The 21,326-nt window shown below is 56.4% G+C and overlaps 2 protein-coding genes across 2 annotated transcripts; one reads left to right on the top strand and one right to left on the bottom strand.

The window, feature by feature from the left end:
• Positions 1-1,439: 1,439 nt before the first annotated feature.
• On the bottom strand, positions 1,440-10,028 carry LOC141997945 (killer cell lectin-like receptor subfamily B member 1). The gene is given in 8 exon segments (XM_074970519.1): positions 1,440-1,563; positions 2,251-2,363; positions 2,912-3,066; positions 5,291-5,440; positions 6,195-6,215; positions 6,218-6,274; positions 7,103-7,110; positions 9,952-10,028. Coding segments are annotated over 8 exon segments (705 nt in total).
• Positions 10,029-10,978: 950 nt separating this feature from the next.
• Positions 10,979-18,376, top strand: LOC141997944 (killer cell lectin-like receptor subfamily B member 1). Its single transcript, XM_074970518.1, has 7 exons — positions 10,979-11,063; positions 11,842-11,931; positions 15,550-15,620; positions 15,690-15,780; positions 16,695-16,849; positions 17,439-17,551; positions 18,162-18,376. The coding sequence occupies exons 1-7, from the start codon at positions 10,979-10,981 to the stop codon at positions 18,283-18,285; spliced, it is 729 nt and encodes a 242-aa protein (XP_074826619.1). The 3' UTR covers positions 18,286-18,376.
• The last annotated feature ends 2,950 nt before the right edge of the window (positions 18,377-21,326 follow it).

Raw genomic sequence — 21,326 nt, 5'->3', positions numbered from 1 at the left:
TCGCCCCCCGGCCCGGGACAGCAGGACTTGGGCGGGCTCAGGCTTCGGTCCCCCATCCTGGGGCCGTGTAGTAATTTTTGTTGTCAGAAGGGGGTCGTGGTGCAATAACGTTTGAGAACCCTGGTGGAGACAAACCCAAAGAGATGAAGTGTCGTACGCAGAGTCACCCAGCAGGCACGGGGCATCCAGCCCGTCAGCCGAGGCTGGGGGCTAGAGAGGGTGCAGCAAACGCCAGGGTGGCCCTTCTGTAGCAAAGCCAGGAACACAACCCAGCTTTCCATGTCCCAGTCCAGGGTGCTATCCATTAGGCCACACTGCCTCCCTCCCCTGACATCGCCATCAGCATGGCGTATTCGTCCAGCCCCAAAATGTGTCTGCGCTCGCCAGCTCTGTCTCTCCCCCAGACCAGACCAGTTCTGTCTCTGGCAGTCACAAGCCCAGCTGTCTCGGGGGGCGGCTCCTAAAGACAGTGGGGTCTGTTTGGCTTGGTCAGCCAACCTGCCCTCCAGCTTTCCCAGTCCATCTCCTCCTGGGCGGCCGGGCCACTGAATAACAGGGCGTTCGTTAGCCCCCAGCCCTCCCCGTAGTGCCACTGAGCATCCCCACCCGGCTCCTCTGACAGAGACACTGACCCCAGAGATCACCAAGCAACACGCATGGAAAGGTTCCCTTTGGGATCGAGGAACTGATCCCCTTAGCGATGCTCTGAGGAGATCGCAAGGGGACAGCACGTCAGCATGGTAAAGCTCTGATGCCTGACTGGGGAAGCTGAGACCCCACCATTAGTGACAGGAGTTAACGATCCGTTAGGGCAGGATGGGCAGAGGTGCGGACGGGAGCAATGGATGGGCCGGGGAAGAGAGCTCAGAGAGGGACCTGGCAGAGAGGTGCAAAGAAATTAACCAGGAGTGAACTACAGGTGAAACCCCAGTCCCCACCTGGTGTGAATCCACCATGGCACCACTGGAGTCAATGGGGCAGATCCCAGTTCGGGTCAGTCAGTGCTGCTCCATTGGAGTCCCTGGACGGATGCTGATTTACACCAGTTGGGAATCTGGCAGATTCCTCCCTCCCACGTCCAGGGCTAAACTGCCCCAGGCTGTGCAGAGCATTACCCCTACGGCCCAAGCCCTGCCCCCGCAGCGCCTCCAACTCCCTGGGACAGGTAACCCGAGCTTGGAATTGTTCTTCTCAATGGCATTAACCCCCTTTAAACTCTTTTGCCTGAGGGAGGACTGGGAGTCAGGACTCCTGGGTTTTAGTCCCAGCCCTGGGAGAGGGGGAGAGGCTGGGGGTTAGAGGGAGGGGGGCTGGGAGTCAAGACTTCTACTTTGCCGCAAACTCGCTCTAATCGCAGGCAGGTCAGTGTCAGTGTCTGTTTCCCCATGTGTGACATGGGGCTAACGGTGTCTCGCTCTGAGGTCTCCTCCGTACCCTGCTCAGAGTGGGACGGCGTCTCTCTGGCAAATCCACTGATATCCAGAGCTGCAGGTGTCAGAACCAATTCTATTCCCCTTCACCACCCCACAGCTGTTCCCCTCAGCCGGGCCTGACACCGGGAACCTGCGGGACAGAGGAGAGGGCCCCTGTCAGCCCGTGTGGGTCCATCACATGCATTCGGCAGTGGCTCTTCCCTGTTCCAACGGGATCTGCAGCCGTCGTCTCCTCCAGCTCTGCCCTGGGGGCTGCCCCCTCTCCCCACTGTCAGGGCCCTGGCCAGGGTCTCGAACGGCCTCTCCCTGCCCAGAGACCAGGGACCTGCTCCCTCCTCGTCCTCCCTGCTGGGCTAGACCCTGTCCATCTCCCTCCCCTGCTCCCGTCCCCTCCCCACCGGGCTGGGCCGACGCTGCCCCCTCCTGGTCCCCTCCTGTCTCTCTGGCTGCTCCGTGTCTCCCCCTCCCCCCTGCCCCATTGTCTGCGGGATGCCCAGGGCTCTGGCCTGGCCCCTTTGCTCTTCTCCCTCCACACCCCGTCTCTGGGCCACCTCCCCTGCCCCCCAGGGCTCCAGCCACCATCTCTGTGCTGGGGGATGCACAAATCTCTCCCTGCCCCATGGCCCTGTCTGCTCCCACCCAGCCCCCCTCTCAGCCGGGCTCCCCAGCCCCCCTCCTGGGGTCTCAGATCGTCTGACACTGAACACGGCTCCCCTTGAACTCCCAACCTTCCCCCCAAACCCGCCTCCCATCCCTGGCCCTGGCCCCTGCTGCCCATGGAGGGGAGGGAAAGTGTTTGACTCAAGGAATCACTCACAAGGTCTGATCCAGCCGGGAGCCATCCAGCCAGTTCCAGCCCTTCTCCGGGGAGGAGACGGAGAGTCCGATCCAGAACAGACGTGAACCTTGTGTCAAGTCCTTTAGGAACTCCTGCAGGGAGCGTGGGACAGGCAGCTTGTGACCAGACCTGCTGTCGCACTCTTTTCTTGTGAATCCAGGTTGTCGACAGCCTCAGGACCAGAACCCCTGTCTGTCTGTCTGTCCATCTATCCCTATATACACCCATTACCCATCCCCATATATCTGTCCCCATACACACCCATCTATCTATCCAACTATCCCCCATATACACCCCTCTATCCGTCCATCCATCCATCCAACCGCCCTCTCTCTGTAGCCACCCATCCTCACACACCGCCAGCCCCTCTCTCCAGCTGCACACCCCAGAAGGGGGTACCTTTAAGCCGCCTTTGTGTGCCCCTGATCCTGGGGCTGGTGATTTAGGCTGGGATTGTCAAAGCAGCCTAGGGAGTTTGGACACCCCATTATTAACAATTAATGGGAACAGGGTGTCCAAATACCCTAGGCCGCTTTGAAAATCCCAGCCCTACCATGTAACCTATGCACGCCCTTGGACTCTGTACCCAGGGCCCAGCCCTGCAGGGGCAGCTCCAGCAGGAAGGGATCATCCCCTTTACCAGCTCCTCGGGGTCCTGGATCACCAGCAGCTGGGAGCCCCTCGCTGAGCAGTCGGCGCGGCTCTCGCTCCACGTTTTACCTCCTCTGGAGACCCAGTAGCACTTGTCCCCACGCAGATGCCAGTCCGTGGGGCAGAGTTTGCACCCGGAGCCCCCTGCAGGGAGACAGGATTCATTAATGCTCTGAGCCCTCTGGGCCTCGTTCCTGGCTACTCCCTTCCTGCAACTGGGGCAGGAATGGGGTTCAAATGGGTTTGAGTCCCCTTTGTGCTCCCAGAAATCTGGGGCTGGGCCGGGCCCTGCCTGGCTCCTGCTGTCAGTTACAGCAGCCTCGGGGCTGCTCTGCGTTATCCATTGCTCCCATATGGGCCCTGGGAAGCAGAGAAGACCCATAGCGCACTGCACTCTAGCCATACTACCAATCTCCCCCCATTGTGGGGGTTGGGAACAGGGTGGGTGAGGGCCCTTACCCCAGCTTCACACCAGCCGGAGAGGCCCCCCCAGGAAAGAGGAGATTCTCAGGGGCCAATGTACCCACTTTAAGGCCCCTTTACACTACGAGAATGTCCTAGTATGGTCTTGGAGTAACTGGGGGGAAGGGGTGATGTTAAACTGGGAACAGGAGGGGAGACTGGGACCCAGGGGTGATGGAGAATGGGAGGGGACATTGGGCCCAGATGCCAGGGAATGGGAGTGGATGGGACCGTAAGACAATCTCACTAATAAGATGTGAAACCCCCCCACTCTGAAAAAAATTGGACAGCTTTGTATTACATTGTGTCAAGTCTCAGGGGGTCGCCGTGTTAGTCTGTATCCACAGAAACAATGTGGAGTCCGGTGGCACCCTAAAGATTAACAGATTTATTTGGGCATAAGCTTTGTGGGGAAAAACCCACTTCTTCAGATGCATGGAGTGAAAATTACAGATGCAGGCATTATTATACTGACACATGAAGGGAGTTACCTCACAAGGGGAGAGCCAGTGTGGACAGGGCCAATTCAGTCTGGGTGGATGTGGTCCACTCCCAAAAAATAGATGCGGAGGTGTCAATTCCAGGAGAGGGAAAGTTGCTTTTGTAGTGAGCCAGCCACTCCCAGTCCCGATTCAAGCCCAAATTAATGGTGTTAAATTTGCAAATGAATTTTAGCTCTGCAGTTTCTCTTTGAAGTCTGTTTCTGAAGGTTTTTGTTGCAGGATGGCTACTTTGAAATCTGTTATCGAATGTCTAGGGAGATTGAAGTGTTCTCCTGCTGGCTTTTGCATGTTACCGTTCCTGATGTCCGATGTGTGTCCATTTATTCTTTTACATAGATACTCTCCAGTTTGGCCAATGCACATGGCAGAGGGGCATAGCTGGCACATGATGGCATATATCACATTGGTAGATGTGCAGGTGAATGAGCCCCTGATGGTGTGGCTGATGGGGTTGGGTCCTCTGATGATGTCACTAGAGTAGATATGGGGACAGAGTAGGCAACAAGATTTGTTACAGGGATTGGTTCCTGGATTAGTGTTTCTGTGGTGTGGTGTGTAGTTGCTGGTGAGTATTTGCTTCAGGTTGGGGGGCTGTCTGTAAGCGAGGACTGGCCTGTCTCCCAAGGTCTGTGAGAGTGGGGGATCATTTTCCAGGATAGGTTGGAGATCGTCGATGATGCCCTGGAGAGGTGTTAGCTGGGGGCTGTATGTGATGGCCAGTGATGTTCTGGTATTTTCCTTGTTGGGCCTGTCCTGTAGTAGGTGACTTCTGGGCACCCGTCTCGCTCTGTCAATCTGTTTCCTCACTTCCCCAGGTGGGTATTGTAGTTGTAAGAACGCTTGATAGAGATCTTGTAGGTGTTTGTCTCTATCTGAGGGATTGGAGCAAATGCGGTTGTATCTTAGGGCTTGGCTCAATTGGGTTGTATCAGACAGGGCCTGATTGAATTGGCCCTGTCAACACTGGCTCTCCACTTGTGAGGTAAGTCCCTTCTCTTCGTGTGTCAGTATAATAATGCCTGCATCTGTAATGTTCACTCCATGCATCTGAAGAAGTGGGTTTTTTACCCATGAAAGCTGTTGCCCAAATAAATCTGTTCGTCTTTAAAGTGCCACCGGACTCCTTGTTGTTTTTTTCTATTACATTGTTGTTAAAATCTTCGTGGCTGTGTAATAACCTGAACGGCCAGTAGATGTCGCTGCCCCATGCACAGTCCCAGCGGAGGACGTCCCTTCATAAACCTCGCCTGGCGCCCAGTGGGGCTGGTGGCTAGATCGGTGCAGCCAGCAGGGGGTGGCATGTCCCTGTCCTGCAGGATCCCCACGGGCTGGGACGGCAGCTGGGTTTCCACTGGCCGTGCCCGGGGCGGAGGGCGGCTCAGAGACACACGAGCTGGGGTTACCTGCTGGGCCGGTCGGGGCCGCGTGACACAGCTGGGATCGGAAACGCTCCAGGCGGGCGCTGCATTCTGCCGTGCTGGGGTCTCTGCTCCCGGCTCCGTCGCTCCCAGGGGCTGCCAGGGTCTGTCCCTTCTCAGACACCAAGAGGGAAACTGCAAAGCAGTGTTGGTGGGAGTGAAGGCGCCCGATCAATGTTTTGGGAGTTGCTGGTAAAAGCACCAGCACAGAGGCCTGCAGAGACACAGGGCCTGCCCCAGAGCCTGTTCAGCCCCATCGCCACTGACTCCCATGGGCTTGGGAGAAGCCTCAAAGGGACACGGTCTGAAAAAGTGTCCGGGATTTAAAATCACTGGGAACTAGGTGCCTAAATCCCTTGGGCTTCTTTGCAAACCCAGATCGTGTTTCCACCCATTCTCGCCATCAAAACATCCCCCAAAACAGGCTGCTTGGGGATGGCCACACTGAATCAGACCTGGGGCCCATCTAACCCGGGAGCCCACCTCCAAGGCTGGACAGCCCCAGCTACTTCTGAGCAAGGAGCAAGACAGCCCCTAATGGACAATGATAACTTGTCCCCCAACTTAGACCCTTCTTGCCCATCAGTTAGAGGCTCATTGATGCCCTGAAGCAGGAGGGTTTATAGCCCCTGCCAAAGCACTTGGGTACTTCCTGGCCCTCTGGCTGGTCTTGTTCCTCTTATATGTGTCCTGATCCTTCACTGAGCCCTGCTAAGCTCACGACCCCAGTGAGATCCTGTGGCAGTGAGTTCCACAGGCTCATTGTGACTGAGCCTCAGTTTTAAATTTGCTGCCTCTCAATGTCACTGGCCGCCCCTCCCCCAGTGTCGCATCCACGCTGCCGACTGACGCACCCAGACAGATAAAGCTACAGCCCTTGGTGACTCACCACAAACCGCCAGCAAGAGCGTAGGATGAGATTCCCAGCCCCTAGAGTGACCTGAAGCCAGCCAGGACACTGATGGGAACCTGAAAGGAAACACAAGCAGAGCCGGGCTGAATTAAGGCCACTCTAGATCCTGGCCTCAGGCCCCAGTTCCAGGAGTCAGATGATTGTACCAGGGTCTCAGCTTTCATTTAAAAAAGAAAGGCAGTTTTCCTTCCTCACGGTAGGGGAGAAAAGATTGAAAATGTGACTGCCAAGTGTTACTGATACAGCCATGCTGCCTGAGTTTGCAGAGAGCCTGCACCACTTGTGCTGAGAGCAGGGCTCTGCTGCATGAATCACAAGAACCACTGTTTGGGAAGCTCTGCAAACCCCACCTGAAATCCTGGTTTCTATTACCAGATATGGGCAGGAAACGAGGTCTAGTAGGTTGGAACAGTAGGGCTGGGAGCCAGGACTCCTGGGTTCTAGCCCCTACTCTTGGAAGGGAGTGAGGGTTAATGGGTTAGAGCAGCGGGGGCTGGGAGCCTGGATGCCTGAGTTCTATCCCTGGCTCTGGGAGGGGAGTAAGGTCTAGTGGTTAGAGCAGGATGTGTCTGGGAGCTAGGACTCCGGAGTATTGTCATGGATGGATATAAGCTGTTCAGGAAGGACAGGCAGGGCAGAAAAGGTGGGGGAGTTGCATTGTATGTAAGGGAGCAGTATGACTGCTCAGAGCTCCGGTATGAAACTGCAGAAAAACCCAAGAGTCTCTGGATTAAGTTTAGAAGCGTGAGCAACAAGGGTGATGTCGTGGTGGGAGTCTGCTGTAGACCACGGACCAGGGGGATGAGGTGGGCGAGGCTTTCTTCCGGCAACTAACGGAAGTTACTAGATCGCATGCCCTGGTTCTCATGGGAGACTTCAATCACCCTGATATCTGCTGGGAGAGCAATACAGCGGTGCACAGACAATCCAGGAAGTTTTTGGAAAGTGTAGGGGACAATTTCCTGGTGCAAGTGCTGGAGGAACCAACTAGGGGCAGAGCTCTTCTTGACGTGCTGCTCACAAACCGGGAAGAATTAGTAGGGGAAGCTAAAGTGGATGGGAACCTGGGAGGCAGTGACCATGAGATGGTCGAGTTCAGGATCCTGACACAGGGAAGAAAGGAGAGCAGCAGAATACGGTCCCTGGACTTCAGAAAAGCAGACTTTGACTCCCTCAGGGAACTGATGGGCAAGATCCCCTGGGAGAATAACATGAGGGGGAAAGGAGTCCAGGAGAGCTGGCTGTATTTTAAAGAATCCTTATTGTGGTTACAGGGACAAACCATCCCGATGTGTAGAAAGAATAGTAAATATGGCAGGTGACCAGCTTGGCTTAACAGTGAAATCCTTGCTGATCTTAAACACAGAAAAGAAGCTTACAAGAAGTGGAAGATTGGACCCGTGACCAGGGAAGAGTATAAAAATATTGCTCGGGCATGCAGGAGTGAAATCAGGAAGGCCAAATCACACCTGGAGGTGCAGCTAGGAAGAGATGTTAAGAGTAACAAGAAGGGTTTCTTCAGGTCTGTTGGCAACAAGAAGAAAGTCAAGGAAAATGTGGGCCCCTTACTGAATGAGGGAGGCAACCTAGTGACAGAGGATGTGGAAAAAGCTAATGTACTCAATGCTTTTTTTGCCTCTGTCTTCACGAACAAGGTCAGCTCCCAGACTACTGCACTGGGCAGCACAGCATGGGGAGGAGGTGACCAGCCCTCTGTGGAGAAAGAAGTGGTTCAGGACTATTTAGAAAAGCTGGACGAGCACAAGTCCATAGGGCCGGATGCGTTGCATCCGAGAGTGCTAAAGGAGTTGGCGGATGTGATTGCAGAGCCACTGGCCATTATCTCTGATAACTCATGGCGATCGGGGGAAGTCCCAGAGGACTGGAAAAAGGCTAATGTAGTGCCCATATTTTAAAAAGGGAAGAAGAAGGATCCGGGGAACTACAGGCCAGTCAGCCTCACCTCAGTCCCTGGAAAAATCATGGAGCAGGTCCTCAAGGAATCATTTCTGAAGCACTTAGAGGAGAGGAAAGTGATCAGGAACAGTCAGCATGGATTCACGAAGGGCAAGTCATGCCTGACTAATCTAATTGCCTTCTGTGACGAGATAACTGGTTCTGTGGATGAGGGGAAAGCAGTGGACATGTTGTTCCTTGACTTTAGCAAAGCTTTTGACACGGTATCCCACAGTATTCTTGCCAGCAAGTTAAAGAAGTATGGGCTGGATGAATGGACTATAAGGTGGATAGAAAGCTGGCTAGATCGTCGGGCTCAATGGGTAGTGATCAATGGCTCCATGTCTAGTTGGCAGATGGTATCAAGCGGAGTGCCCCAAGGGTCGGTCCTGGGGCCGGTTTTGTTCAATAGCATCATTAATAATCTGGAGGATGGCGTGGATTGCACCCTCAGCAAGTTTGCAGATGACACTAAACTGGGAGGAGAGGTGGATACGCTGGAGGGTAGGGATAGGATACAGAGGGCCCGAAACAAATTGGAGGATTGGGCCAAAAGAAATCTGATGAGGTTCGACAAGGACAAGTGCGGAGTCCTGCAATTAGGACGGAAGAATCCCATGCTCTGCTACAGACTAGGGACCGAATGGCTCGGCAGCAGTTCTGCAGAAAAGGACCTAGGGGTTACAGTGGACAAGAAGCTGGATATAAGTCAACAGTGTGCCCTTGTTGCCAAGAAGGCTAACGGTATTTTGGGCTGTATAAGTAGGGGCATTGCCAGCAGATCGAGAGACTTGATCGTTCCCCTCTATTCGACATTGGTGAGGCCTCATCTGGAGTACTGTGTCCAGTTTTGGATCCCTGCACTACAAGAAGGATGTGGAAAAACTGGAAAGAGTCCAGCGGAGGGCAACAAAAATTATTAGGGGACTGGAACACATGACTTATCAGAAGAGGCTGAGGGAACTGGGATTGTTTAGTCTGCGGAAGAGAAGACTGAGGGGGGATTTGATAGCTGCTTTCAACTACCTGACAGGTGGTTCCAAAGAGGATGGCTCTAGACTGTTCTCAGTGGTAGGAGATGACAGAACAAGAAGTAATGGTCTCAAGTTGCAGTGGGGGAGGTTTAGGTTGGATATTAGGAAAAACTTTTTCACTAGGAGGGTGGTGAAACACTGGAATGCGTTACCTAGGGAGGTGGTGGCATCTCCTTCCTTGGAGTTTTTTAAGGTCAGGCTTGACAAAGCCCTGGCTGGGATGATTTAGTTGGGGACTGGTCCTGCTGTGAGCAGGGGGTTGGACTAGATGACGACCTGAGGTCCCTTCCAACCCTGATATTCTATGATTCTATGACTCCTATGTTATATTCTCAACCCTGGAAGGGCAGTGGGGTCTAGTGGGTCACAGCAGGGGTGGCTGGGAGCCAGGACACCTGGGCTCTATTCCCAGCTTGGGGAGGGGAATGGGGTCTAGTGGGTGTGTCCTTGTGAAAGAGATTTTCCCCTGCTCTGTATCTCATTTTCGCCCATTTGACCCACCTTTTTGGCTTCTGGAGGGGAAAGCTCCCCAGTCTCTCTCCCAATCTTGCTCTGTCACTGTGGGGATCCCCCATGCTCTTTACCTCTGTCCGCAGCGCTACCCCACCCTGTAATATAACCACATGGCCAGACTCTGCCGTCCCCTGGCCAGTCTCTGGGGTCCCAGCCCCGCCTCTGACCCTGCTGCCAGGACATGGGGCCCGTAGGTGGGGAGGAGGGGGTTGAAATTGCTATCTTGGTACCCGGCTGGGGACGGGCCTCCCGAGCCGCCCCGCTTGGGCCGCAGGTTCAGTGCCGTGTAGCCCTCCTCGTCCTCCATCGTGCCCGAGTGAGAGGAGACGGCGAAGGCGCGGGCAGGGGGTGGGGGGCTGGGCTGTGAGATCGCACAGGAAGCTGAGCCGCTGGGCTGCAGAATTGTGGTTGGGGGGGCCACGGTCAGAGGCTCCGGCCTGAATTTCCTCTCTCTGCTCTGGCAGATGTTGGCTCTGTCACACGAAAGCTCCCAGCCAGCCCCGGATGCCCCCCGTCCTCCACTCCCTGAATGGGATCAGCTGGCCTGACACCAGGGTGAGGGGGCTCAGTGTCAAAAATCTGAGCTCTATGGACAGGGTCAGAGCCTCAGTAGGTGCCTCTCAGAATCAGTCTCAATGATCGATCCCAGCCCAGGATCGGGCCCAGCATGTGTGAGAGTGAGTCGATTTCCACAGGGCTCGACCCCAGCCCAGGATCGGGCCTAGCAAGTGCCTGAAAACTCGTTATAGCCAGAGGAAAACAGGTCAGAGGGCCGGGGTGAGACTGATCCCCTCTCTGGGCCTGCAGTTCCTAGCTGCAGGTGGCAGCCAGCCGTTGGGAAGGGGAGAGCAGGGGGTGTGTGGCTCTGGTGTGACAATTTGCAGGGGATCCCAGCACCAAACGCCCCCCCCCCCCCCCCCCGCCGGGCCATGATACCTCCCTGCGTCACCAAGCAGGGGGGTGAAATGACCAGGGCCAGAATAGCCCATAGACAGGCTCTGCCCCTTACCCTGGTGTCAGGGCAGCTGATCCTCCTCAGGGAGTGGAGGACAGGGGGCGTCCGGGGCTGGCTGGGAGCTTTCGCGTGACAGAGCCAACATCTGCCACATCAGAGAGAGGAAATTCAGGCCAGAGCCTCTGACCGTGGCCCCATCAACCATTAGTCTGCAGCCCAGCGGCTCAGCTTCCTGTGCGATCTCACAGCCCAGCCCCCCACCCCCTGCTCGTGCCTTCGCCGTCTCCTCTCACTCGGACACGATGGAGGACGAGGAGGGCTACACGGCATTGAACCTGCGGCCCAAGCCGGGCGGCTCGGGTGGCCCGTCCCCAGCCAGGAACCAAGGTACGATTTCAACCCCCTCCTCCCACCTACGGGCTCCATGTCCTGGCAGCAGGGTCAGAGTCGGAGCTGGGACCCCAGAGATAGGCCAGGGGATGGTAGAGTCTGGCCATGGGATTATATCATGGGGTGGGACAGAGGTAAAGAGCGTGGGGGATGCACAAAGTGACAGAGCGAGAGTGGGAACGAGACTGGGGAGCTTTTCCCTCTGGAAGCCAAGAAGGTGGGTCAAATGGGGGAAACTGAGATACAGATCAGGGGAAAAATCTTTCCCAAGGACACACCCACTAGACCCCATTCCCCTCCCTGAGCTGGGAATAAAGCCCAGGCCTCCTGGCCTCCAGCCCCCGATGCTCTAACCCATTAACCCTCGCTCCCTTCCAAGAGTTGGGGCTAGAACCCAGGAGTCCTGGCTCCCAGACCCACTGTTCCAACCTACTAGACCTCATTTCCTGCTCATATCTGGTAATAGAAACCAGGATTTCAGGTGGGGTTTGCAGAGCTTCCCAAACAGTGGTTCTTGCGATTGATGGAGCAGAGCCCTGCTCTCAGAGCAATTGGTGCAGGCTCTCTGCAAACTCAGGCAGCATGGCTGTATCAGTAACACTTGGCCGTCACATTTTCAATCTTTTCTCCCCTACCATGAGGGCGGAAAACTGCCTTTCTTTTTTAAATGAAAGCTGAGACCCTGGTACAATCATCTGACTCCTGGAGCTGGGGCCTGAGGCCAGGATCTAGAGTGGCCTTAATTCAGCCCGGCTCTGCTTGTGTTTCCTTACAGGTTCCCGTCAGTGTCCTGGCTGGCTTCAGGTCACTCTAGGGGCTGGGAATCTCATCCTGGCAGTGGCTCTGCTCTTGCTGGCGGTTTGTGGTGAGTCACCAAGGGCTGAAGCTTTATCTGTCTGGGTGCGTCAGTCGGCAGCGTGGATGTGACACTGGGGGAGGGGCGGCCAGTGACATTGAGAGGCAGCACATTTAAAACTGAGGTTCAGTCACAATGAGCCTGTGGAACTCACTGCCACAGGATCTCACTGGCGCCATGAGCTTAGCAGGGCTCAGTGAAGGATCAGGACACATATATGAGGAACGAGACCAGCCAGAGGGCTAGGAAGTACCCAAATGCTTTGGCAGGGGCTATAAACCCTCCTGCTTCAGGGCATCAATGAGCCTCTAAGTGATGGGCAGGAAGGGTCTAAGTTGGGGGACAAGTTATCATTGTCCATTAGGGGCTGTCTTGCTCCTTGCTCAGAAGTAGCTGGGGCTGTCCAGCCTTGGAGGTGGGCTCCCGGGTGAGATGGCCCCCAGGTCTGATTCAGTGTGGCCATCCCCATGCAGCCTGTTTTGGGGGGATGTTTTGAGGGTGAGAATGGGTGGAAACACGATCTGGGTTTGCAAAGAAGCCCAAGGGATTTAGGCACCTAATTCCCAGTGATTTTCAATCCCAGACACTTTTTCAGGCCGTGTCCCTTTGGGGCTTCTCCCAAGCCCATGGGAGGCAGTGGCAATGGGGCTGAATGAGCTTTGGGGCAGCCCCTCTGTCTCTGCAGGACTCTCCTGGCGCTTTTACCCAGCAACTCCCGTAACATTGACCAGTCGCCCCCACTGCCACCGATGCTGCTTTGCAGTTTCTCACTTGGTGTCCGAGAAGGGAGAGACCCCGGCAGCCCCGGGGAGCGACTGAGCGGGGAGCAGAGATACAGCGACACCCCCTGGGAGCGCAGACCCCAGCACAGCAGAATGCAGCGCCCGCCTGCAGCGTTTCCGATCCCAGCTGTGCCACCCGGCCTGACCCGGCCCAGACCTGGGTTCTAGTCCCACATCTGCTGGGGGACCTTGCACAAGGCACTTTGCCTTTGTGTTCCTATTCCCTCCCCAGCCGATTATTTGCCTTGTCCATTTATGGGGAGATTTTCAGGAGCCCTTTAGGAATTTAGGAGCACCACCTTCCCGCTGACGTGAAATACCCTCCCTGTGTGACTCTGGGCAAGTGCTCTGGGCCTCAGTTTCCCCATCTATAAAATGGAGATTGTGCCTCCTTCGTCTAAGTAGATTGCAAGTTCTGTGAGGCAGGGACCGTCTCTCCCTGTGTGTCTGTGCAGCGCCCGGCACCACGGGGCCCTGATCTCAGCTGGGGCCGGGACTGACTCTCCCTGTGTGTCTGTGCAGCGCCCGGCACCACGGGGCCCTGATCTCAGCTGGGGCCAGGACTGTCTCTCATTGTGTGTCTGGGCACAGCTGGGCCTCTAGGCTCCACAGTCATAGATATAATACCAATAAGAGAAGGCTGGTCCAAGGGCCTACAGCCTAGCTGCAGCCTAGAATGTGTCTGTGCTGGGCTGTAAGGAGCCAGCTGGGCTCTGGGCAGAAGATGCCGTTTGCTGCCCTGTCCCTGTTTGTAACCTTGTTTACTTAGGCGGCCGGAGCGACGCTGTGGTTTCTCTTTGTGGTACAGGAGAGGAAGTAAAATGAGGACAGGAGCTGTTTCCACACTAGACTGGGCAGTGAGGGGGCGATTCAACTTCAAAGGTCATCTAAGTCAATGGAAAGTTTTATTAACATTGCACTAGTAACCCAGCTGAGATCAGGGCCCCATTGTTGTTGGGGACACTGGGGCATGGCCACTCGGTAACTCGAGGGGATGGAAGACCACGAGTGTCGATGAAGCCCCCTCGCACTAGGCCCAGGTGTCCTCGGCCCCCCCTCCCGCCTGGAGGCACTCGCAGCAGCTCTGCGTACTAGGCCCAAGTGTCCTTGGCCCTCCTGCCTGGAAGCACTCACAGCAGTTCTGCTGAGGATCTGCAACAATATGCTGCAGAGTCAGACTGCCTGAAACTAAACAAGGCCAAACAGGGCAGATATGGAAGAACAATGCTGAATAAAGCAGCTTTATGTATAGGTTAACAAATGATACAGAGAATCAGGGAACTAGCTGGGAACTGGATTGGCTGGCTATATGGATACTTGGGGCAGCTTGCTATTGGATAGGTATACTGGGAAAAAGGATGTATAAAAGCCTGTGTAACTTCCTGCTCTGTGTACAGGATTTGAGATTCAGATCTCCCTGTACCTATTTGAAGCTTCAAATAAACTTTTCTGCTTCTCCACCCCGTTGTGATTATTGGGTGTAGCACACCGGGTAACGAACCAACTCAAGCTGTTGTTCAGCCTCTCGGCACTGGGTGCCGGTAACATTGTGCCAGGAGCTGTTCAGACCCACAGCGAGAGACAGTCCCTGCCCCAGCTGAGATCAGGGCCCCGTTGTGCCGGGCGCTGCACAGACCCACAGGGAGAGACAGTCCCTGCCCCTCCAAGAGCTCAGAATCTCAGTAGACAAGACAGTCAAAGCAAATGAGTTGAATTTACTTGGCCAAGGTCATACGGCAGAGCTAAGTCTTGAATCCCGATTTCCTCCTCACGCTGCTTTTCCATTAATCACGCTGGGTACTCGACTGTACCACCAGCTGGGGAGTTGTAAAGGGATTGTTGTAATTTCAAATTTTGAAACATTTCCACTTGCTTCAAAATCTGGGGGCAGGGGGAAATGATCCTAGTGGACCCCCAGCTTTTCGTCAGCCGTGGACGTTTCCATACAACTGTCCTCAACACGTAATCGTGAGGAAATGTAGCTGGTGGATAAAATGGAGAAGGGACGTCTCCAAAATGTGTCTGGAAATGTTTCCCCCTGAAGGTCGTGTTCCCATCGCCAGGCTGACGTGTCAGACAGAGCTGGCTGTTCGCCACAGGATGGTGGGACGGGGCAGGAGCTCCCAGGCATCCCGAGAGGAAGGCTGGCCACTGGTTTTGGTGCTAATCTGGGACTCAGGAGCTCTGGTTCCTGGTTCTGCCACTGATTCCCCGTGTGACCCTGGGCTGGTCCCTTAAGGCTGGAATTCCACAGGGGTTTAGGTACCTAACACTGCAGCTAGGTGCCTAAAAACGACCCACTAGCTGCCTAACGCCTATTGAAGTCAATGGGAATTAGGCTCCTAGGGCCCAAGTTCTCAAATGTATTTAGGTGCCCAACAGCCAAGGGAGTTAGGTACTTAAATCCTGTTGAGGATCTGGCCTAGGTTCTTCTGAAAACCCTACTCGGGGCCTCTCTGCAGCTTTAAGTGCCTAAACCCCTTGAATAGCAGGAGTTAACAGCCCTGTGCCCTGCCTCACAGGGTGGGGTTGGGAGGCGAAATGTAGCAAAGACTCTGAGGTGTTCTGATACTGCTTTGATGGGGGCTGGATAACTCAGATGCAAAGATGAGCTGGGTTTTCAAAGAGGCTCAAGGGGTTTAGGCACCCAACTCCCACTGATTTTCAATCCCAAGCCACTCTTTTGGACTGTGGCCCTTTGGGGCTGTTCTGAAGTCCATGGGAGTCAGTGAAGATGGGGCTGAATGGGCTTTGGGCCAGGCCCTGTGTCTCTGCCGGTGCTTTTCCCCAGCAACTCCCCATCACATTGACCCGCCACCTCACTCCCACCGACGCTGCTTTGCAGTTTCCCACTTGATGTCCGAGAAGGGACGGACCCCGGCAGCCCCTGGGAGCGACGGAGCTGGGCGCAGAGACATAGCGACACCCCCTGGGAGTGAAGGAGCCGGGAGCAGAGATACAGCGACACCCCCTGGGAGCGCAGACCCCAGCACGGCAGAATGCAGCGCCCGCCTGGAGCGTTTCCAATCCCAGCTGAGCCAACGTCTGTGCCCCCCGGCCCCGACCGGCCCAGCAGGTAACCCCAGCTCGTGTGTCTCTGAGCCGCTCTCCGCCCCGGGCACGGCCAGTGGAAACCCAGCTGCCGTCCCAGCCCCTGGGGCTCCTGCAGGGCAGGGACACGCCGCCCCCTGCTGGTTGCACCGATCTAGCCACCAGCCCTGCTGGGTGCCAGGCTAGGAATGGACCTGCCTCAGCTGGGACTGGGTGTGGGGGCTCTGCTGAGACTGCGGGGGGGGGGTGTGGGGGTGTGGAAGCGACATCTAGTGGCCATGCCCGGTACTGCTCAAGGGGGGGTCTTAAAATAATCTAATACCAGGATGGCCAAATGTTTGCAGAGCAGGGGCAGATCCCAGGAGAGAGACAGTCTCATGGACTCACCCCCTCCCATTCCCAGCCATCCCTGGGATCCCACTTTCTCTCCTGTGCTCCCCAGTTACCACCTCCTCTCCCATATCCTGTTAGATTTCCACTAACCAGCCCCCAACGCATCTTCAGTTGTCCTAAGCCCCTTCTAGGACACTCTGGCTGAATAATGTAGCCTTAAAATGGATGCAAATAGCTCCACGAGATCCCCTCTGCCCTGGAGACCTCCCTGCCTAGTGTGGGGCTGGAGTAAGAGCCCCTCACACACTCTGTTCCCAACCCCCAAAGTAGGGAGCAGATTGGCATGTGTGGCTGGAGTGCAGTGCACTATGGGTATTCTCTGCTCCCCAGGGCCCATCTGGGAGCAATGGATAAGGCAGAGCAGCCCCGAGGCTGCTGTAACTGATGCCAGGAGCCAGGCAGGGGCCGGCCTAGCCCCAGATTTCAGGGAGCACAAAGGGGACTCAAACCCATTTTATCCCCATCCCAGCGCCAGTCACAGGAAGGGAGTAGCCGGGAACGAGGCCCTGAATGCTCAGAGCATTAATGAATCCTGTCTCTCTGCAGGGGGCTCCGGGTGCAAACTCTGCCCCACGGACTGGCAGCTGCACAGGGACAAGTGCTACTGGGTCGGCAAAGAAAGTAAAACATGGAGTGAGAGCCGCACCGACTGCTCAGCGAGGGGCTCCCAGCTGCTGGTGATCCGGGACCGGGAGGAGCTGGTAAAGGGGACAGTAACATCCTGCTGGAGCTGCCCCTGCAGGCCTGGGCCCTGGGTACAGAGTCCGAGGACTCGTATATGCTACATGGTGAATCTAGGATTGTCAGTGCTGCCTAAAGGACTTGGACACCCCACTCCCATTAATTGTTAATATCAGGGTGTCCAAATCCCCTAGGCAGCTGTGACAAAGCCCAGCCTAAATCACCAGCCCTGAGATCAGGGACACACAAAGGTGGCTTAAAGCTACCTGTATCCTCCCCCTTCTGGGATGTGCCCAACACAACTCAGCTGGAGAGAGGGGCTGAGTGTGTGTGTGTGTGTGTGAGAGAGAGAGAAAGAGAGAGAGAGAGTTATGAGGCTTGAGGGCTACAGAGAGAGGGGGTAGGTGTGGGGCTGGGTGGACAGAAGAGTCTACATGGGGAATAGTTGGCGAGATGGAGAGGTATGCGTGGGGATGGATAGGTGTGTACAGGGGTAGGTGGACAGCCAGACAGTAGTTCTGGGGCTAAAGTTGTTGAGAACTTGGATTTGGAAGAAAAGAGCCGAGAGCAGGTTCTGGTCCCCAGCTGCCTGTCCCACACTCCCTGCAGGCGTCCCTCCAGGCCCTGACAGGAGGCACGTATCAGTTCTGGGTCGGACTGTCCCGCCCCTCCCTGGAGAAGGCCTGGACCTGGCTGGACGGCTCCCCGCTGGATCAGACCCTGTGAGTGATTCCTTGAGTCAAACCCTTCCCCTCCCCTCCGTGGGCAGCAGGGGGGAGGGGATGTTTGGGGGAAGGTCAGGACTTTGGGGGAAGTCATTTTCAGTGTAAGGTGACGACAAAGACCCTTCTATTCCCCCCCCCCCCGCCCCCAGAGGAGGTGAAGCTGGAGCCCTGGGGGCGGGGGGACGTCTCCCAGAGTCGGGGTGTGGAGGGAGAAGAGCAAAGGGGCCAGGCCAGAGCCCTGGGGATCCCCCAGACAATGGGGCAGGGGGGAGGGGGAGACACAGAGCCACCAGAGAGGCAGGAGGGGACCAGGAGGGGGCAGCGTCGGCCCAGCCTGGTAAGGGGGGAGACGCGGAGCAGGGGAGGGAGATGGACAGGGTCTAGCCCAGCAGGGAGGAGGAGGCTGGAGCAGGTCCCTGGGCTCTGGGCAGGGAGAGGCCGCTCGAGACCCTGGCCAGGGCCCTGACAGTGGGGAGAGGGGGCAGCCCCCAGGGCAGAGCTGGAGGAGACGACGGCTGCGGATCCCGTTGGAACAGGGAAGAGCCGCTACCGACTGCATGTGATGGACCCACACGGGCTGACAGGGGCCCTCTCCTCTGTCCCACAGGCTCCCGGTGTCAGGCCCGGCTGAGGGGAACAGCTGTGGGGTGGTGAAGGGGAATCGGCTTCATTCTGACACCTGCGGCTCTGCATTTCAGTGGATGTGCCAGCGAGACGCCGTCCTGCTCTGAGCAGGGTACGGGGGAGACCTCAGAGCGCGGCACCGTTATCCCCATGTCACACGTGGGGAAACCGAGCGGCAGACACTGACCTGCCCAAATTACACCAAGAATTGGTGGCAAAGTGGGAAATGGAACCCAGGAGTCCTGGCTCCCAGCCCCTCCCCCTCGCCCAGCGCTGGGAATAGAACCCAGGAGTCCTGGCTCCCAGCCCCTCCCCCTCGCCCAGCACTGGGAATGGAACCCAGGAGTCCTGGCTCCCAGCCTCTCCCCCTCGCCCAGCGCTGGGAATAGAACCCAGGAGTCCTGGCTCCCAGTGCTACCTCAGCCTAGAGAAGAGCGATTCCAATCTCTGGCTTTGCGTATTGCAGCAGGGGCTGGAGAGCGCTGCGGGGGCAGGGCTTGGGCTGTAGGCGTCAGGCTCTGCAGAGCCCTGGGGCAATTTATCCCTCACCCGCCCAGGACTGGGAGAGAAGAGTCTGCCCCAGGTCACGTAAATCAGCCCCGATTCGGTGTCCAGTGGAGCAGAACTGATTGACCTCAGCTGGGGATCTGGGCTTTCCCCTGGATTTCACCCGATTCATTTCCTTTCACCTCTCTGCCAAGTTCCGCTCTCCGCTCTCTTCTCCGGCCCACCCACTGCTCCCGTCCAGCCTGTGACCTGACGCACCTCTGCCCATCCTGCCCTAGCAGATCGTTAACTCCTGTCACTAACGATGGGGTCTCAGCTTCAGAGGTTTCTGTGTGGATGTGCTGTCCACTTGCTACCTCCTTAGGGCACCTTTAAGTAGATCAGTGCCCCCACCCCCGATCCCAAATGGAAGCTTTCCCTGTGCATTATTTGACGCTCTCCTGGGTCACTGTCTCTGTCAGAGGAGCCGGGTTGGGGTTCTCCGTGGCAGTGAGGGGGGCACTATGGGGACGGCTGGGGGCTAACGAACACCCTGTGACCCCGTGGCCCGGCAGCCCAGGAGGAGATGGCCTGGCAAAGCTGGAGGGCAGGGCGGCTGGCCAGGCTGAGAGGTGCCCTTCCAAACAGACCCAAGTGTCTTTAGGAGCCGCCCCCGAGACAACTGGGCTTGTGAGTGCAACAGGACAGACCTTGTCCAGTCCGCAGAAGAGACAGGGCTGGCGAGTGCTGGCCCGTTCAGGGTTTGGTCATAAGGCTGGACGAAGGCAACATGCTGAAGGTGCTGTCACACGAGGGAGACGGTGTGGCCTCCAGCCAGAGCCCCAGCATCTACCCTGCAGTTAAACCGCTCCTTCGCTCGAGCCCGAGTTAGGTGGCATGAGCCAGGCGCAGGCGTCCAACTGCCGTGTAAACATCGCCTCTGTGCTTCACTTTCCCCATCTGTGAAATGGGGATATTGATCCTGACCTTCCTGCATGAAGCACTTTGAGATCTACAGATGCAAAGCTCGAGATCGGAGCAAGGGCTCATCATGATCATGGGGACATTAAAGGTTTCCATTAAACTGTGCGAAAGCTGGGTGTGTTTATTATTGATGGGTCACAGAGCAGACAGAACCCTGGATCTGACTTTAGACAAGTCACTTGCCCAATCTGTGCCTCTCCCACCCTTTGTGTGTCCTGTCTGTTCAGATGGTGAAGGGACCACAATATAGTCCTGATCTCAGCTGGGGCAGGGACTGTCTCTCCCTGTGTCTGGGCAGCCAAATGCCTATTGTAGTTTTTGTTGATTACTGTTGGAGATCCCCTCATCCAGGGGGCAGAAAAGAACTGCCCCTGCCCTGGTCTTGCCCTCCCCCACCTGTGAGTGAAATGAACAAGGATGCCAGAAATGGCTCCTCATCCCGCGGTCTGAACCGCGGAGGGAACCCCTGAATTTAAGCTGTTCTTATGCAGGCGACAGGCACCCTAGGCAGTCCTCAGCTCCGGGGGGAGTGGGGTCTAGTGGTTAGAGGGGGTGGGACTGGGAGCCAGGACTCTTGGGTTCCATCCGCAGCTCCAGGGGGAGTGGGGTCTATTGATTAGAGCGGGGAGGGGCTGGGAGCCAGGACTCCTGGGCTCTCTCCCGGGCTCTGGGAGTAGAGTGGGGTCTAGTGGTTAGAGGAGGGGAGCTGGGAGGCAGGACTCCTGGGTTCTCTCTCCAGTTCTAGGAGGGGAATGGGGTCTAGTGGTTAGAAGGGGATGGGTCTGGGAGCCAGCACTCCTGGGTTCTATCCCAGCTCTGGGAATGGGGGCAGTGGTTAGGACCAGGTGGGAATTGGCTGTCAGGGGGATTGAAGGATGAGAAGGAATCACACCTGACATGGGGGGAGACAGCAGTTCTCCCTCAGCCAGTCCCCCTGCAAGCTACAGGGGAGTGCCAGGCGGGGGAAAGCGGGGAGCCTACCTGCCTTCCGCAGCCTGGCTGGAGGAGGAGAGGGAGAGAGGCAACAAACAAAGGTGACAGGGAGTTTTCCCTTTCCAAGCTTTTATTAGCTTTGAGTTTAAACTGTTTGTTACGTGGCCAAAAGAGGTGAAAGTCAGCCGGGACTGCCTGCTCCACTTCTTTGCTCCGTACCCGGCTCACTTTCACCTCTGCTCAAGACCCGCACAAAGGAGCGTGGCAACAGTGAGGAAACGGTAACACAGGGAGGGCTTAGCTGTGGGGATGCTGGCCCCCAGGGCGAGGCTAACCCAGGCCGATCACCCAGATTAACGGTGCAGTGAGACATGCCCGGGGAGGGGTCACGCGGTTGCAGGTGGGTTTTACCTGGCACAGGGACCGGAGGGGTCAGCCGCCTTCCTGGCACGTTGGCAACACGTGTTTTGAGGGAGTCGTGCCAAGTCTCATTGAATTTTTCGTGCTGTAACCAGCCACTAGCTGGCACTGCGGGTGCATAAATGAACCCCAGCCCCGCCTTCTGGGCTGTCCTGGGAGGAGCATTTTGGGAGGCTTTTCCCACTGCAACAAACACAGAGTGGCCTGTAGCTCATGAAAGCTTATGCTCAAATAAATCTGTTAGTCTCGAAGGTGCCACAAGTCCTCCTGTTCTTTTAGAGATCAGAAGGTGAGACTCTCCCCAGCAGGCCGTTACCCTGAGGAG

The sequence above is a fragment of the Natator depressus genome, chromosome 14 (genome assembly GCF_965152275.1).
Source record: "Natator depressus isolate rNatDep1 chromosome 14, rNatDep2.hap1, whole genome shotgun sequence".
Taxonomy (NCBI): domain Eukaryota; kingdom Metazoa; phylum Chordata; order Testudines; family Cheloniidae; genus Natator; species Natator depressus.
Note: the sequence above shows the minus strand (reverse complement) of the source record. Positions and strands in the feature narration are given on the sequence as shown.

Bases quoted from the DNA above. Each gene is read 5' to 3' on its own strand.
- LOC141997944 (XM_074970518.1), top strand. From the start codon at position 10,979: ATGGAGGACGAGGAGGGCTACACGGCATTGAACCTGCGGCCCAAGCCG. The intron at 11,064-11,841 runs GTACGATTTCAA...GTTTCCTTACAG, and splicing joins GTCCCCAGCCAGGAACCAAG to GTTCCCGTCAGTGTCCTGGC. The intron at 15,781-16,694 runs GTAACCCCAGCT...GTCTCTCTGCAG, and splicing joins GGCCCCGACCGGCCCAGCAG to GGGGCTCCGGGTGCAAACTC.